Source organism: Chiloscyllium plagiosum, unplaced genomic scaffold, assembly GCF_037043375.1.
Source record: "Chiloscyllium plagiosum isolate Xiang-an unplaced genomic scaffold, Cpla_swu_hap1 HiC_scaffold_18, whole genome shotgun sequence".
Classification (NCBI taxonomy): Eukaryota; Metazoa; Chordata; class Chondrichthyes; order Orectolobiformes; family Hemiscylliidae; genus Chiloscyllium; species Chiloscyllium plagiosum.
The window spans coordinates 14,853,696-14,871,532 of NW_028270156.1; the positions used below are offsets into that span (position 1 = coordinate 14,853,696).

At 39.9% G+C, this 17,837-nt stretch overlaps 1 protein-coding gene across 5 annotated transcripts in view; it reads left to right on the plus strand.

Annotated features, from left to right (window-relative positions):
* The window catches only part of ext2 (exostosin glycosyltransferase 2), a 194,624-nt gene that overhangs the window by 10,247 nt on the left and 166,540 nt on the right, over positions 1–17,837 (plus strand). For all 5 annotated transcript variants that reach the window (XM_087996312.1, XM_087996311.1, XM_087996313.1 and 2 more), the window contains 2 exons: positions 6,614–7,173; positions 15,740–15,829. In XM_087996312.1, the coding sequence (XP_087852438.1) occupies positions 6,638–7,173; positions 15,740–15,829 (626 nt within the window). In that variant the 5' untranslated portion in view covers positions 6,614–6,637. The remainder of the gene's footprint in view (positions 1–6,613; positions 7,174–15,739; positions 15,830–17,837) is intronic.

Here is a 17,837-nt window from a genome sequence, read left to right on the forward strand (position 1 = left end):
GAAATTAGCTGTCTGATCTTGTAGGATCCTGAGGTTTCTTAATGCAGCACACACAGTTTGGGAACCCCAATTTGAAACTTTGACTTTGGTAAGGATCTTGCCGTTCTATTTTGTTTGCCCTGTAGCTGCTTGGTCTAAAATAAAGCAAAGCATTCGAAAGCTTATTAGAAACGGACTGATCGTGAATTTAACCTGAGGATCCCCACATCTAAGGCGAGGGGCAAGGTTAAGAAGGCAGGCCCTTCTTGGTTCCATTAGTAGGCATGGGAATCAAACCCACACTTCTGGCACCATTCAGAATCATAAACTAGCCATCCAGCCAATTGAGCTAATCAATCCCTTTGCTTGGTCTAAGACTGCTGTTGTAATTGGATTACTTTCTACTTAGAGTGGAAATGTCAACATTCCTTTTTCTTGTTTAATTTTTGAGTAAGGTGGAGAAATTCAGGGGGCATGCTTTCAACCTCATTCCCCTTTTTCATTATTCATCATTTGGGATGAGGAAGTTTCAATTTACAGCTACTTTAGGACCCACTAATTTAGATTTTCTTCTGGCCTCCAGAGCTAGTCTCCTGTCTCACATAGAATCAAAAATATTGCAGCTCAGAAGGAGCCAAGAGATTGTGATGTCTACTCCGATTTCAGTACCTGCCCATTTTATATTCTTCTTTCTCAAGTATTTATCTATTTCTGTTACAAATTATGGTGCCCCTGTCTTAGTAACTATTCATGTTTAAACATCTCATGATCAAGTACCCCTCTCGGAGAAAAAAATCCCTCTCAAAGTTTGTTATTCTTCTAGAGAAAAAGTTGAATTCATGCTTCCTTGTTATGAATCAATGGAAGTATTCTTCCATCATTTGTCATCCTTTTATTACTTTAAAAACCTCTGTTAAATGCCCTGTTTAACATTCTGTGCTTCAGTGATGTTAAATTTTTTTTACAGCATTTCTTTGTAATATATTTTAGAAGCTTGCCTTAATTGATTCCTTGAAAGTTCATGCTTTGGATCCTTGGCAGAGGTTGAACTAGTTGAAGAAAGTAAAACAATATTAAAATTAAAATTTGTTAGCTCATTGACCTCTGGATCAGCATTGAGTTAGTTTAAGGCACTAATCTCTGAGTATATAAAGCAGTCTCCTTAAGCTATGTAGCCACATTTCTTTGACCATGGTTAGGGACTTTGAAAGGAGAACAAATATAATTTAAATTTATATCATATTTACTGTTGTGAAACTCCTTGAGACATTTACCATAAAAAATCTGATGTCAACTTTGAAGTGGATGCTGGGGCATTTGACCAGATGCTTGGTCAAGGAGTGAAGTTTTAAAGATCGTTTATTAAGAGAGACTGAGAATGGAAATTGAGTTTAAATTTGTTATTAATAGACGTGAGCTTATTTTGTTCTGAAAATCATATGTTTCTCGTCATTCTTCTTTGATTTACATTTTGTGGAGCATTTGTTTCATTGAAACTCTATGAAACAATCCGTCAGCTTTAGAGGCCAAGAACTCTTGAAAATGATTAAACTGATCTACATAAAATTAAAATTTTATATTTTGCAGAATGTTCAGTTCAAAGGTTTTCTGCTGTTTATACTTTACTCAAGTTACATCCCATCCTGTCAACATTCCAATCTGTTCCTTTCTCCCATAAATAAAACGGTTGTATGTCTCAACCACTCATTGTGCTAAGAATTCTGTGTCCTTAACATTCTCTCAGGAAAGATGTTTCTCTTGAATTACTTATTGGATTTATTACTGATTATCTTACATCAATGGCCTCTCTCTGTTAGTGAATTTAGTTGTGTAATTTTGCCAGTTTCATAAAATTCCACAATTCTAATTAATTCATTATTGGTGCAACAGTTTTTTTTGTAATAAAGGAGCTTGCTCATGACAATAGTTTTACTAAAAGATCAGTATGTATTAAATTATTTGCCTTGTAGTTTTGTTGATGTAGATTTGGCATTAAAATTGTATGAAGGTGTGTTCAAGTGATTGAATGCTTAAATACAAATTCAACCCCTTATTTATATTAGCAGTGATCTTTTGAAGTAGCTCACTTGAAGCATCAACCATGTACTCTTTCCAAGCTTAGGACTCAAATTTAAGCCTAAAATTTGCTAAACTGAGAGTATTTCACTTAAGCCAGAAGGGAAATTGTTAAATATTGTAATGAAAATAAAAATGTTGTCCTCTACACAATACAGTGGACAAAGAGACATATAATTGCATCATTCATACTTATCCTAGCTTCTTAAAACCCACTTCTTTCACCCAAGCATTTGGTCATTTGGGTCTAATGTGTCCTAATGTGGCTTGTTGTCAAGTTTTGTTTCATGATCCTGTGAAGTACCTTCAGATGATTTACAGTGTTAAGAGTACTGCAATTTTACGTTGTTGGTTAGGATCCCTCTCATGACCTTGAGTTTGAGCTAGAGAGGATGAAAATTAGAGTTCCAATTTCTTATTGTTTCTACTAAGTCAAAAGGACCATCAGATGATAATAGTGTTTGCAGTAGGGGTGATAACAGAAAGAAAGGTCAGTAGGAGGTTCACAAAAGAAGAGGAAGAGAGCAAGATAGACAACTTCAGATAGAATAGTCAGAGTCTGGGGTTGAAATAACTGAAGATTGTGCAACCAAAAATGAAATGGAGAAAAGAGGCAGTGCAAAAGAAATGAACATCTGAAGAGAAGCACTGCAAATAGGAACGTCGGAATCATGATTTGGAGATGCCAGTGTTGAACTGGGATGCGCAAAGTTAAAAATCACACAACACCAGGTTGTAGTCCAACAGGTTTAATTGGAAGCACTAGCTTTTGGAACGCCGCTCCTTCATCAGGTGGTTGTGGAGTACACAGTTGTAAGACACAGAATTTATAGCAAAAGTTTGCAGTGTGATGTAACAGAAATTATACATTGAAAAATACCTTGATTGTTTGTTAAGTCTCTCATCTGTTAGAATGATCATGTTAGTTTCACTTCTTTCATATGTAAATCTCAAAACTTTTTTTTTTAAAAAAAGTTACATTCTCAGGTGAACTTTAACAATTGGTGTCAACCCAAATAATGTTTGAAGGTGTTAGCCCTTGTGTGCTGCTGTCTGCGCCATAATGATTAGACTGATTCTAATCTTCATTCATTCATTTTTTAGATTAGAATTAATCACATCATATGATTCCAGTCATCTGTTGCAAATCATTTTCACTCAAATTATTTTGATTTAGATTAGATTACTTAGATTAGATTACTTACAGTGTGGAAACAGGCCCCTCGGCCCAACAAGTCCACACCGACCCACCCAAGCGCAACCCACCCAGACCCACTCCCCCACATTTACCCCTTCACCTAACACTACGGGCAATTCACTTAACCTGCACATTTTTGGACTGTGGGAGGAAACCGGAGTACCCGGAGGAAACCCACGCAGACACTGGGAGAATGTGCAAACTCCACACAGTCAGTCCCCTGAGGCGGGAATTAAACCCAGGTCTCTGGCGCTGTGAGGCAGCAGTGCTAATATAATTACTTAGTGTGTTTCAGGATACTTAGATTTCTGAATTTGTAAGGAGATCTCAGTTATCTGTAAGAATAATAAGGATTCACTCGATCTATCCTGTCTATACCTGACATACATTTCCTTCTTTTTCTTAACCAAACCCTTAATTTTAGCATCCAGCATTCCCTACACCTGCCAGCCTTTCATTTCAGCCTGACAGGAATATACTGTCACTGAACGCTTTATCTCATTTCTGGATGCTTCCCATTCTCCAGCTGTCCCTTTACCTGCGAACATCTGCACCCAATCAGCTTTTTGCCTAATACCGTCAAAATTAGCCTTTCTCCAATTTAGAACTTCACCTTTTAGATCTGGTCAATCTTTTTTCATCAAAGCAGTAGGAGTATAAAGGCAGTAGGAGTATACTAAGAGGGAAATCAGGAGGGAAAAAAGGGGGCATGAGATAGCTTTGGCAAGTAGAGTTAAGGTGAATCCAAAGGGTTTTTACAAATACATTAAGGATAAAAGGGTAACTAGGGAGTGAATAGGGCCCCTCAAAGATCAGCAAGGCAGCCTTTGTGTGGAGCCACAGGAGATGGGGGAGATACTAAACGAGTATTTTGCATCAGTATTTACTGTGGATAAGGACATGGAAGATATAGAATGTGGGGGAAATAGATGGTTACATCTTGAAAAATGTCCATATTACAGAGGAGGAAGTGCTGGATGTCTTGAAACACAAACATGGATAAATCCCCAGGACCTGATCAGGTGTACCCTAGAACTCTGTGGGAAGTGAGGGAAGTGATTGGTGGGCCTCTTACTGAGATATCTGTATCATCAATAGTCACAGGTTTGCTGCTGGAAGACTGGAGGTTGTCTAAAGTGGTACCGCTATTTAAGAAAGGTGGTAAGGACAAGCCAGGGAACTACAGACCGGTGAACCTGATGTTGGTGGTGGGCAGGTTGTTGAAGGGAATCCTGAGGGACAGGATGTACATGTATTTGGAAAGGCAAGGACTGATTAGAGATAGTCAACATAGCTTTGTGTGTGGTAAATCATGTCTGACAAACTTGATTGAGTTTTTTGAAGAAGTAACAAAGAGGATTGATGAGGGCAGAGCAGTAGCTGTGATCTATATGGACTTCAGTAAGGCGTTTGACAAGGTTTCCCATGGGAGACTGGTTAGCAAGATTAGATCTATGGAATACAGGGAGAACTAGCCATTTGAATACAGAACTGGCTCAAAGGTAGAAGACAGAGGGTGGTGGTGGTGGAGGGTTGTATTTCAGACTGGAGGCCTGTGACCAGTGGAGTGCCACAAGGATCGGTGCTGGGTCCACTACTTTTCATCATTTATATAAATGATTTGGATGTGAGCGTGGGAGGTATAGTTATTAAGTTTGCAGATGACACCAAAATTGGAAGTGTAGTGGACAGCAAAGAAGGTTACCTCTGAGTACAATGGGACCTTGACCAGATAGGCCAATGGGCCGAGGAGTGGCAGATGGAATTTAATTTAGATAAATGCGAGGTGCTGCATTTTGGAAAAGCAAATCTTAGCAGGACTTATACACTTAATGGTAAGGTCCTAGGGAGTGTTGCTGAGCAAAGAGACCTTGGAGTGCAGGTTCATAGCTCCTTGCAAGTGGAGTCACAGGTAGATAGGATAGTGAAGAAGGGCTAATGCCCGAAACGTCGATTCTCCTGTTCCCTAGATGCTGCCTGACCTGCTGCGCTTCTCCAGCAACACATTTCCATCTCTGATCTCCAGCATCTGCAGACCTCATTTTCTCTAGTGAAGAAGGTGTTTGGTATGCTTTCCTTTGTTGGTCAGAGTATTGAGAACAGGAGTTGGGAGGTCATGTGGCTATACAGGACAGTGGTTAGGCCACTGTTGGAATATTGTGTGCAGTTCTGATCTCCTTCCTGTTGGAAAGATGTTGTGAAACTTTAAAGGGCTCACAAAAGATTTACAAGCATGTTGGAGGATTTGAGCTATAGGGAGAGGTTGAATAAGATGTGGCTGTTTTCCCTAAAGTGTCGGAGGCTGAGGGGTGACCTTATAAAGGTTTATAAAATCAAGAGGAGCATGGATAGGATAAATGGACGAAGTCTTTTCCCTGTGGGGGTGGTGGTGGGTGGGGGAATGTGGAGGAGTCTGGAACTAGATGGCATGAGTTTAGGGTGAGACTGGAAAGATATAAAAAAAACCGAAGGGGCAACTTTTTCATGCAGTGTGTGATACTTGTATAGAATGAGCTGCCAGAGGAAGTGGTGGAGGCTAGTACAATTGCAACATTTAAAAGGCATCTGGGTGGGTAAATGATTAGGAAGGGTTTGAAGGGATATGGGCCGGGTACTGGCAGGTGGGACTAGATTGGATTAGGATATGTGGTCAGCATGGACAAGTTGGACCAAAGGGTTTGTTTCCGTGTTGTACGTCCGTATGACTCTAAATATTCCATGACATGTTCAACCTGCAACATGCATTGTTAAGCAGAAAATTGAAATACAGTTGCTCCTTATTTACTGTATCATTAATTTTGAGCACCTCTATTAAATCTCTCCTTACCCCTGCCCTGATGAGAACTTTGCTAGCTTTTCTATTCTCTACGTATCACTGAAATCCCTTATTCCTACACAGATATGGAAATAATTCAAGCATATTTCTGGAGAAGGAACCAACTTCAGAGTTCAGTAGACAGTATCTATGGCTCAAAAGTATTCATTTCTGAGTACTTCAATGGTTAATCAAAATTAATGATTTTAATGTTTCTTGACCTAGACCCCCTTTTTAAATTTAAATACTGCAATATTGAAAACAGATGCTTTTAAAAGATCTGATTCTGAACTTGCAATGATGTGATAATTGGCAGACTAGCCCATGATTGAAACAGAAACAAAATTATGGTTGCTCTAAATTATGTTCTGCAACCTTTCCACTTTGATATGTTGGATTTCTTAGTTAGTTTTGATTACGAGAGTTATGTAGGTAGGCAACTATTTAATGTTGCCTTTAACAATTTAATGATGATTGAACAGTGACTTTTAAAACTCCAGCCTTATTGATATATTTATAATCACTTGTACTTTTCTTCCTTCCAGAACCCATAGGAAGGAAATAGCATTATGTATGCTTCAACCAAGTATAGCAGTCGGGGCCCTACCCTTATTCCCAGGATGAAAACTAAACATCGAATTTACTACATTGCCCTGTTTTCTGTTGTGCTTCTTGGACTGATCGCCACAGGAATGTTTCAATTTTGGCCACATACAATTGAAGCCACCAATGAGTGGACGTTTGAAAAACGCAGCATCCATGATGTTCCAGAAGTCAAGCTAGCTGAAGACAGTCCAATTCCTGAAAGAGGGGATTTGAGCTGTAGAATGCACACTTGCTTTGATGTTTACCGTTGTGGGTATAACCCCAAGAACAGAATAAAAGTCTACATCTATCCACTGAAAAAATATGTTGATGAGTATGGCACTGTGCTCAGCAACACCATCTCCAAAGAGTATAATGAATTGTTGACTGCCATTTCAGAAAGTGACTTCTACACAGATGATCTAAACAGGGCATGTTTGTTCATTCCGTCCATTGATGTGCTTAATCAGAATAACCTCAGGATAAAAGAAACTGCACAGGCATTGGCTCAGCTAATCAGGTATTTTGGAGAGAGTTACGTTTTGTTTACGTTTTCTCTGACTTGGAAAATAGTTAAACTCCTTTAGCAATTTTATATCAGCGTGGTCTTTTTGATTGTTTACAGCTGTTATGTATATGCATATGTATACTAATCAGCTTTCAAGATACTTTCAATTGCAGTTTTAAGTTGTGCTCATTTCCCATAGAACCAGAAAAAATGTTTTGAAAGAGCTCATTAAACTCTGCAGTCACCATTTATAATTAGTGAATAACCCAAACCAAAAGGCATGGAATTGCTACTAAACTATGAAATGGTGACCAAGGAAAGTAGTGCAGTAGGCTCCAGGCAGAAAGGCTGATTTAAAAATGTCTGGAATTCTACAGTTCTATAATTCTGGAAAAATTGAATTTGAGCAGGATACAGTTTAGTTATGGCATGCTGAGGTTGTAACTTGTGTAGATTGGTGCAAGATTTTACTTAAGAAATCACTCGTGGGACATGTGCGTAGCTGGCTGACTATTTCGTGCCTATCCCTAGCTATCCTGAAGAAGGTGGTAGTGAGGCTGCTTTCTTGAACAGCTGCAGTTTATGTAGGCTGACCCACAATGCTGTTATGCCATTAAGGAGGGAATTGCGGGATCTTGACTCAGCAACAGTAAAGGAAACACAATACATTTCCAAGTCAGGGTGGTGAGTGGCTTGGAAGGGAACTTGCAGGTGGTGGTGGTGTTCCCACATATCTGTTGTCCTTCTCCTTCTCGATGGAAATGGTCATGGGTTTGGAAGCTGCTAAGGATCTTTAGTGAATTTCTGCAGTAAATCTTGTGGATAGTAAACAATGATACTACTGAACGTCTGTGCTGGAGAGAGTGTGTTTGCTTGTGGATGCAGTGCCAATCAAGTGGTTTGCTTTGTCCTGGATGGTGTCAAGCTTCCTGAGTGTTGGAGCTGCACCCATCCAGGCATATGGGAAATATTCCATTATATTCCTGACTTAGAGGATAGAGTCAAACAGCATGGAAACACACCCTTTGGTCTAACCTGATACTCCAATTTGACCTAGGCACATTTGCCAGCATTTAGCCCATATCTAAACTCTTCCTATTCATATACCCATCCAGATGCCTTTTAACTGTTGCAATTGTACCCACCTCCACCACTTTCTCTGGCAGCTCATTCCACACACGCACTACCCTCTGCGTGAAAAAGTTATTCTTCAGGTCCTTTTTAAAATTTTCCCCTCTCCCCTTAAACTAATCCCCTCTAGTTTTGGATACCCCCACCCTAGGAAAAAGATCTTGGTGGTTCACTCTATCCACTCCCCTCATGATTTTATAAACCCCTATAAGGTCACCCCTCACCCTCCAACACACCAGGGAGAAAAGTCCCAGCCTATGCAGCCTCCCCATAAAACTTAGGTCCTCCAGTCCTGGCAACATCCTTTTAAATAATTTCTGCACCCTGGCAAGTTTAACAACATATTTCCTTTAGGAAGTTGACCAGAATTGTATGTAATTATTCTAAAGGTGGCCTCACAGATGTCCTGTACAGCCGCAAACTACTGTACTCAATGTTCTGGCCAATAAAGGTAAGTATGCCAAATACCTTTTTCACCATCCTGTCTACCTGCAACTCCACGTTAAAGGAACTATGCACTTTCACCCTAGGTCTCTATGTTTGGCAACTCTCCCCAGGGCCCTACCATTAACTGTATAAATTCTGCTGTGGTTTACCTTACCAAAATACTACACCTCACATTTATATGAATTAAGTTCCATGAGCTATTCCTCAGTCCATCTGCTCAAGGTCCCATTGTACTCTGAGATAATCTTCACCGTCCATTACACCATCTATTTTGGTGCCATCCACAAACTTACTAACCATGCCTTCCTTATTCATGTCCAAATCATTTATATAAATGATGAAAAGCAATGGACCCAGTACCGATCATTGTGGCACACTGCTGGTCACAGGCCTTCAATCCAAAAAGCGACCCTCTCTACTATCTTCAAGCCAATTTTGTATCCATTGGCTAGCTCCTCCCATTTGATCTAAGTTTACTAACCAGTCTATCATGTGGAGCCTTATTGAATGTTTTGCTGAAGTCCCTACAGACCACCTCTACAACTCTGCCCTCATCAATTTGTCACCTCTTCAAAAAGCTCAATCAAGTTAGTGTGACACGATTTCCCATGCTCAAAGATAGTAGACAGGTTTGGGAAGTCAGGAGGTGAGTTACTCACCATAGTATTCCTAGCCTCTGATCTACTTTTGTAGACACTTTTTATGTGGCGAGTCCAGTTGAGTTTCTGGTAACCCCCAGGATGTTGATGGTGGGGGATTCAGTGATGGTAACACTGATGAATGTTAGGGGCACTGCTTACATTGCCTCTTGTTGGAGATGGTCATTGCCTGCCATTTGTACAATGTGAATGTTACTTGCCACTTATAAGCCCAGGCTTAGATATTGTTCAGGTCTTGTTGCATTTGAACACTGACTGCTTCAATATCTGATGAATCACAAACAGTGCTGAATGTTGTGCAATCATCAACGAACATCCCCACTTCTGACCTTATAATGAAGGAAAGGTCACTTATGAAGCGGCTGAAGACGCCTGGGCTGAGGATACTACCCTGAGTAACTCCTGCAGTGACTTACCCCCATCAAACACAACTGTCTTGCCACATGCTAAGTATGACTCCAGTCAGTGGAGTATTTGCCCCCGATACTCATTTATTCTAGTTTTGCTTGGGTTCCTTGATGCCACGCTCGGTTGAATGTGGCCTTGATGTCAAAAGCTGTCACCTCACTTCACCTTTGTTATTTAGCTCTTCTGTCCATATTTGAACTAAGGCTGTAATGGGGTCAGGAGCAATGTGATCCTGGTGGAACTGGGTGTCTCTGAGCAGGTTATTGCTAAGCAGGTGCTGCTTGATAGCACTGTTGATGAAACCTTTCATCATTGATAATAGAGTAGACTGATGAGCTGTAATTGGCCAGATTGGATTTTTAGTGAACAGGACATACTTGGACAATTTACCACATTGTTGGGTAGATGCCAGTGTTGTAACTGTACTGGAAGAGCTTGGCCAGAGGAGCAGCAAGTATTGGAGTACAAGTCTTGAGTATTGTTTCTGGAATTTGTTTGTTTTGTTCATTTGTAGGATATGGGCATCACTGGCTACCAGCATTTATAGCATATCCCTAGTTGCCCTGAAGGTGATGGTAGTGAGCTGCCTTTTTGAACTGCTGCAGTCCACCGGCTGGGGATTGACCCACAATGCCATTAGGGAAAGAATTTCAGGACATTGACCCAGCGACATTGAAGGAAAGCGATATATTTCCAACTCAGGATGGTGAGTGGCTTGGAGGCAAACTTGAAGGTGGTGGAGTTCCCATGTATATGCTGCCCTTGTCCTTTTGGGTGGAAATGATGTCGGTTTGGAAGGTGCTGTCTGAGGATCTTTGGCAAATTTCTGCAGTGCAACTTGTAAATAGTACACACTGCTGCAACTGAGTGTGGGTGGTGGAGGGAGTGGAAGTTTGTGGAAGTAGAGCCAGTCTAGTGGGGGCTGCTTTGTCCTGGATGATGTCAAGCTTCTTGAGTGTCGTTGGAACTGCACTCAGCCAGGCAAGTATGGAGTATTCAATCACACTCCTGACTTGTGCCTTGATAATAGTTGACAGGCTTTGGGGAGTCACGAAGTGAGTTACTTGCTGCAGTATTCCTAGCCTCTGACCTGCTCTTGTGTTTATCTGCTGAGTCCAGTTGAGTTTCTGGTCAATGGTATCCCCCCCCAGGATGTTGATAGAGGGAGATTTGGTGATGGTAGCTCCATTGAATGTCATGGGGCAGTAATTAGATTGTCTCTTATTGGTGATGGCTATTGCCTGGCATTTGGATGGCACAAATGTTGCTTGCCACTTGTCAGCCCAAGCTGTCAGGGCACATAGTGTTTGTCCTATCCAATGCCTCCTGCCATTTCTCAATATCACATGGAGTGAATTGAATTGGCTGAAGAATGATATTTGAGAGATTGGGGACCACTGGAGGAGGTGGATTTAATCATCTACTCGGCACTTCTAGCTAAAGAATGCCTCACCCTTATCTTTTGCACTGAAATGTTAGGCGCTTCCATTATTGATGATGGGAATATTTGTGGAGCGCCTCCTCCAGTTAGGTATTTAATTGTTCACCACTATTCCCTACTGGATGCGGCTGGACTGCAGAGCTTTGATTTGATCCATTAGTTGTGGGATTGCTTTACTCTCCCTTGCTGCTTATGCTATTAGTCCTGTCTGGTTGCTTCACCAGGTTGTAACCTCATTTTAAGTATGCCTGGTGCTGCTCCTAGCTTGCCCTCCTGAACTTCCATTGAAGTAGTGCTGACCCCCTATCTTGACGGTAAATGTTGAACGGGGATATGTCATACCATGAGGTTGCAGATTATGCTGGAGTACAGTTCTGCTCCTGTTGGTAGCCCACAGTGCCTCATGGATGCCCAGTCTTGAGTTGCCAAATCTATTTGAAGTCTATCCCATTTAGCACAATGACAGTGCCACATGGTACACTGGAGGGTACTCTCAATGTAAAGGCGGGACTTAATCTCCACAGGGTGTGTGCAGTGATCACTCTTACTGATACTGTCATGGACAGATGCATCTGCAGCCAGCAGATTAGTAGGAATGAGGTCAGTTATGTCTTACCACTTGTTGGTTCCCTAACCTCCTACCGCACACTCACTCTAGCAGCTATGCACTTTAGGCCTTGACCAGCTTGATCAGTAATGTTGCCACTAGGCCATTAGTGCCCCTCATTGAACATAGTCTGACCAAATGGGCAAGTGTGACAGATAGAATTCAGTGTGGGAAGTGAAAGGTCACCAACTGGATGCAAACATTAGAAGTTGAAATGCTTCCTTCATGGTGCAAAATAGAGAAGCAAAGAGATAAGACCACAAGAAATAGGAACAGAAGTAGGTTATTCAGCCCATTCAACCTACTCTGCCTTTCAGTAAGGTCATTGTTGATCCCACTTTCCGAATGTCCACTTTCACCTCCTTTCCCAAAAACTCTTGATTCCCCAACTTATAAGAATCTATCTAGCTCAGCCTTAAGTATACATGAGGACTCTGCCCTGAAAGCTCTGTGCAGTAATAACGCTGAACATATCTTCTGAGAGAAGAAATTCCTCACCTCAGTCTTAGATTTCCCCTTTATTCTGAGACTATGCCCTCTGTTCCTAGACGTTCCAATGAGGGGAAACATCTTCACAGCATTTACCCTGCCAAGCCGCTGAAGAATCCTTTATGTTTCAATGAGATCACCTCACATTCATCTAAATTCCAATGAGTAGAGTCCTCATCTGTTTAACCTTTGCTCATTAAACAATCCTTCCATATGGAGATCTCAGTGAATCTTTTCTCAATTGCCTCCAGTGAAATAATACTGTAAACAAGGGATCTAAAACATCTCTCATTACTCAAAATGTGGTCTCTCCAGCACCAGTGCGGCTGCACACATACTAAATCACAAAAACGCATGCATAGAATCAAAGTGGATTCTGTCAATTCAGAGGAAAGGCCCGACCACTTTACCACAAGAGGGACCCTGTGTTGTGCTTTTAGCCTATTTTCCTAATTAACCTGTTCGGAGACGTAATTACATGCCTCTGGAGCAGGTGGGACGTGAACCAGGATCTCCTGGTCTGGGGTGGAGATACTACACTGCAACATAAGAGAGCCCCTGTACTGTTCTTTAATCTATTTTCTAATCAGTCTGTCCAGAGGTGTTATTACACACTCTTGGAGCAGATGGGAGTTGAACCCATACATCCTCTCTCAGAGGTAGGGACACTACCACTGCACAACTTTTTGTATTGTGCCTTATCAAACCGACCTGCTTTATTGGATTCAATTTTAGACACTGCACCTCGAGAAAAATATAATGATCTTGGAGTAGATTTGCAAGAATGATAGCAGGTCTTATATTATGCAGAAAGGGATGCATAAACTTGACTTGTATTCTTTATACTTCAAACATTGAGAGTCGTTGAACTTTATTAAAGGATTTGCTTGCGTAGATAAAGCGAAACCATTTCTTTTTTTGTGGGGAATCCAACACAAGTAGTGCAACCCTTGAAATTCAAATTAACCTATTCAGAAATGAAATTAGAAAACATTTTCACACAGGAGGTATTTAAAGTATGGCGTTCCCTTTCCCAAAAAGACATCTCAGCTGGGTCAATTGAAATTTTCAAGTTGACGATTGGCAGTTTTATTAGTTCAGTTATCAAGGGGGGTATGGGTATATCAGGTTTAGGTATTGATCAGTCATGATCTAATAGGACAGCGGAATGAGCTTGAAGGACTCGTTGGATTGCTGTACTTCCATCCATTCAGCGTGGTGAGGGAATGTTGTACTTTCATTTGTGGTTTGTGGAGATATTAAAGCCTAGATTGTTAGAACTGGAGGAATTGTTTGGACTTGCACCAGACTGGTGCTAAATAAATTACAACATCACTACCTATAATGTATTATCTTTTCTCATCCCTCTTCCTCATCCTTCTCCCATAACAGTACGTTATGCCAACACTATCACCGCTCCTTCCCAGCCAACATTTCTGCTCTATGAACAAAAACAAATGTTCTAATGAAGGGTCACCGGACTCTTTTTCTTGCAACAGATGCTGTCAGACCTGTGTCCTCCACCACTCTGTTTTTATTTCAGATTTCCAGCATCCACAATTCTTTATGTTTACTACTTCTCCATAGTCCTGCTGTGTGAAACTGCCCTTCCTCTTTCTTATCCATTTGCAGCCAGTTACATTTCATTAACATGCCCAAAAGATCAGCTTTACTGACTGTTGTCTTAACCTGTTTTGTGGCAAACCTTAAATGAAACACATTACTTTAATACCATGTTTCTCAGAATATTTCTTCTCTCCTTGCTCCTTTATCAAAAAGGAATTACACAGTAATTGTTAACTAGGAGAAATTTCAATAAGCTTTTCTGTATTCTCTCTTTTTTCAAAAATAAGGTGCCATTCTGTAAATGATAAACATGTTATACTGATAGACTAATATCCATATGTTCTAAACACTGCTTAGAAAATTTAAAGAAACCTTGGTGCCATCCTGAAAATATTGAACATTACATTCATATTCACCTTGTGTTAACCTGTGTGTGCATCCACCCCTCTCCCCTCCACCTAAGTTCCCAACAGCCTCAACCACATTGACAAGCCCTGTTGTAATTTCAAAGGCAAAGTGGCTCCGTGGTTACCTCTGCTGCCTTGCAGCACCAGTGACCTGGTTTCGATTCCCTCCTCGGGCACCTGTCTGTGTGGAGTTTGCACATTTTCCCCTTGACTACACAGTTTTCTTCTGGGTTCTTCGATTTCTTCCCACTGTCCAAAGATGTGCAAGTTAGGTGGATTGGCCATGCTAAATTGCCCATAAATGGGGTCCAAATCGATATGTTTGTTAGTGGAGTTCTGCTTTGAATGAAAGGCCTCTAGGAATTCCCATGCGTGTCCTTGTTTAGCCTGTCCCAAGATGCATGTATTGAACCAGTTGAATTGGTGTACCTTTTTGTCTGTGTGTATGGATACAAGATTTTTTTAGATCAGTATGTTGAGGAATTATATTTTATATTCAGCAATGAGAAGGGATTTATTGTCATTTTGTGTGGGGTACTTGACGGAACAGTAACCATAAATGACAGAATTCTTTACTCGGATGAAGAGTGGAATATTCCAATCTGAAACAATAACCCTAAATTGAAACAAGCAAAACTGTGAAAGTATGAAACATCACAGAGGGTTGTGAGATTTTCGAGTTCTCTCTCAGAAAACATATTAGAAACACAGGCTTTGAATATTTTAAATTCAGAGGTAGATAGATTTTTGATAATCAAGAGGGTGAAAGGTTGTTAGGAATAAATGGAAGTGCGAATTTGAGGTAACAATCAGATCAATCATGATCTTATTAAATTGAGGATCAGACGCAAGGGGCTAAGTGATGTCCCCCTGCTCCTAATTCATATGTTGTACGTATACTCATATTAAAGACGTGGCAGTGGTTAGGCAATGGCTAATATTTAAGAATTAAATCCAAACATTGTAACAAATATATATTTCATTTTGGCACAAAAAAACACGACAGGAGAAGGGGCCTGACTATGGTCAGTAAAAATAATTAAGCATCGTATTAGATCCAAAGAGAAGTAATATAAAGCTGCTAGAAAATTTAGCAAGACTGAAACTTCAAAGCTTCGAAATAGAATTCAGTAAGAGAGAACCAAAAGGTTAAGAAGGGAAAAGTAGAACAAACCTGCAAGGAACCAAAGAGTGGACTGTAAAACTTTCTACAAGTATGTAAGCAGAAAAAGGATTAGTGTAGATTAATGTAGACACCCCGCCCACACACACACACTCTGTTATAGGAGAATTGATGATGGAGAACAAAGACACAAATAACAGCTAAAAGAACTTGTACAATTGGTCTGTGTTTTCTCTGTTCAGTGTGACCATCTTAAACATTGTTTAGTTTGTCTTCTAAAAACATATTTATCTTTTTTAGATGGAATAGAGGGACAAACCATTTGTTGTTTAATATGCTCCCAGGAGGCCCTCCTGATTATAACACTGCACTTGACGTTCCACGTGACAGGTGAGTTTCAAGTCCTACAGTCCAGAAAATGCTTCCACTGCTCCTTGAATCCTCCTGTTAGTGTTGGTACTATGCATATCAGGCCAGTTATTTGCTCAAGAACAAAATGCAGTTGTAACTGAAGATAATGGCTAAAACTTTTATTCTAAAATAATCTTGTGAATTTGGTTTGCAAGGACGCTGGTGACATGTTTATCTGTATGAGGCAAATCCGTGAATTAGTCTAATTGCCCTCAGCTAGTTGAGAAAATATTGTTGTTTGACAAGCCTTTCACTAAATGTATGCTGGGTTACTGGATTAAAATATGCAATTTACGAGCATGCTGCCCAGGAGTTCAGAAAGTGAATTCAGAGTTGCTTGGTGCTGAACATATTTAAAGATCTGGATGTAGGTTTTCTCACTGAACTGGAAGATTCATTTTCAGTCGTTTCATCACCATACTAGGTAACATCTTCAGTGAGCATCCAGGTGAAGCAATGGTGGTGTAGCCCACGTTCTACTTATATGTAAAAATAAATATGGTGACGAAACGTCTGAAAACGAACCTTCCAGCTCAGCAAGCAAATCTACATCCAGAACCTCAACCTGAGCTACAAATCTCAAAACTCACTAATAATTAAAATGTTTGTTTCTATTAATATGAGTTACTTTCAGAATGCACAGGTATATTATGCAGAAATGACCCATGGGGAAAAATGATCATTATATCGAATTCTCCATTAAGATGAAGAGTGACATAGTTGATTCTGAGATTAAGGCCCTGAATAATAAAGGAAACTATGGTAACAAGATGTGCAAGCTAGGTATGATAAATTGTGAATGTTACTGAATCTTGGTGGAGAATAATATATTGTTACTATTCAACTCGGCCATGTATCTAAGTTTATAGTGTTGTAGGTGGTCATATGGGTTTTTAAATTCCTTCATGTTATGTATCACATCAGTGAATAAGTGTTCAATGCATTGTTGACATCTGAAAATCTTTCTCATGTCCAAGCTATGTCCTATTTGTCATTCATCAGATTAAATTATTTTCCCTGTGCAGCTTTTAGTTTTTAATGTGCTTTGACATATATCTAGTGGCAAAGTTTCAAACAGTTCGTGTTTCCAGCCCCAAATCTCTGGTTTAGCTGATGATGCTATTTCAACTTACTACAGATTGGGATAGTTTGGGAGGGACAGATGATTTTACAGACCACAAAAAAAAGTTGATTGTGCAGTTATCATTTTAATTTTTCTTAATGGCAAGTAATCTAATGTAATCTAAAGCAATTGAATTGTTAGTCTGATCACCAGCCATTCCATGTTAAGTTCCAGTACTTATTTTTAACAGAATGTTAACAGAATCAGTGCAGTTTATGAACTTTATATGAAAGTGGTTCAGAAATGGATCTGATCATTTTATAAGATAGACTATGAATTTAGTATAGTACAGTTTGACATTAAATTGTTTTATAAAAGTTCAGTTTTATTGTTGCTCTTGACATTTTTAGCACTTTGATCTGGATTTTATGATAGAAGTAATGATGGGGATATCAGAGTTCATCTATTGAGGACAACAATTACATACCATGCACTTAAACATGGTAATCAGGAAGTTGTTGTTTGATTTGCACTGCTCTTCCTCAAACTCAGTAGAGGGATGCTGCATTCAATCTGATAGACAACATGAAATTCTGATACTCACCCATAAAATGCTCACTTTAAATATCCCAGAGCACTTCGCTTTCTGATTCAAATGTATGTAAATTTTAATTGCATGGTAGATTTTATTATTATGACACAACCTCTCTGGAATTGGAAAATGTATTTTCATAAGTGCAAAGTCTCATTCTGATAGATTTATATTAATGTTGAAGGTGTTTTAAAATCTGGAAAGTTACCTTTCCTTTCATCTGTATTTTGACCCCATCTTTCATTCTTTAACTTTATTTAATTTTTGTACATAATTTTGTGTTGAATTAAAGGTTTTACTTTAACTTCCTGACTTAGACTCTCCATGATTCA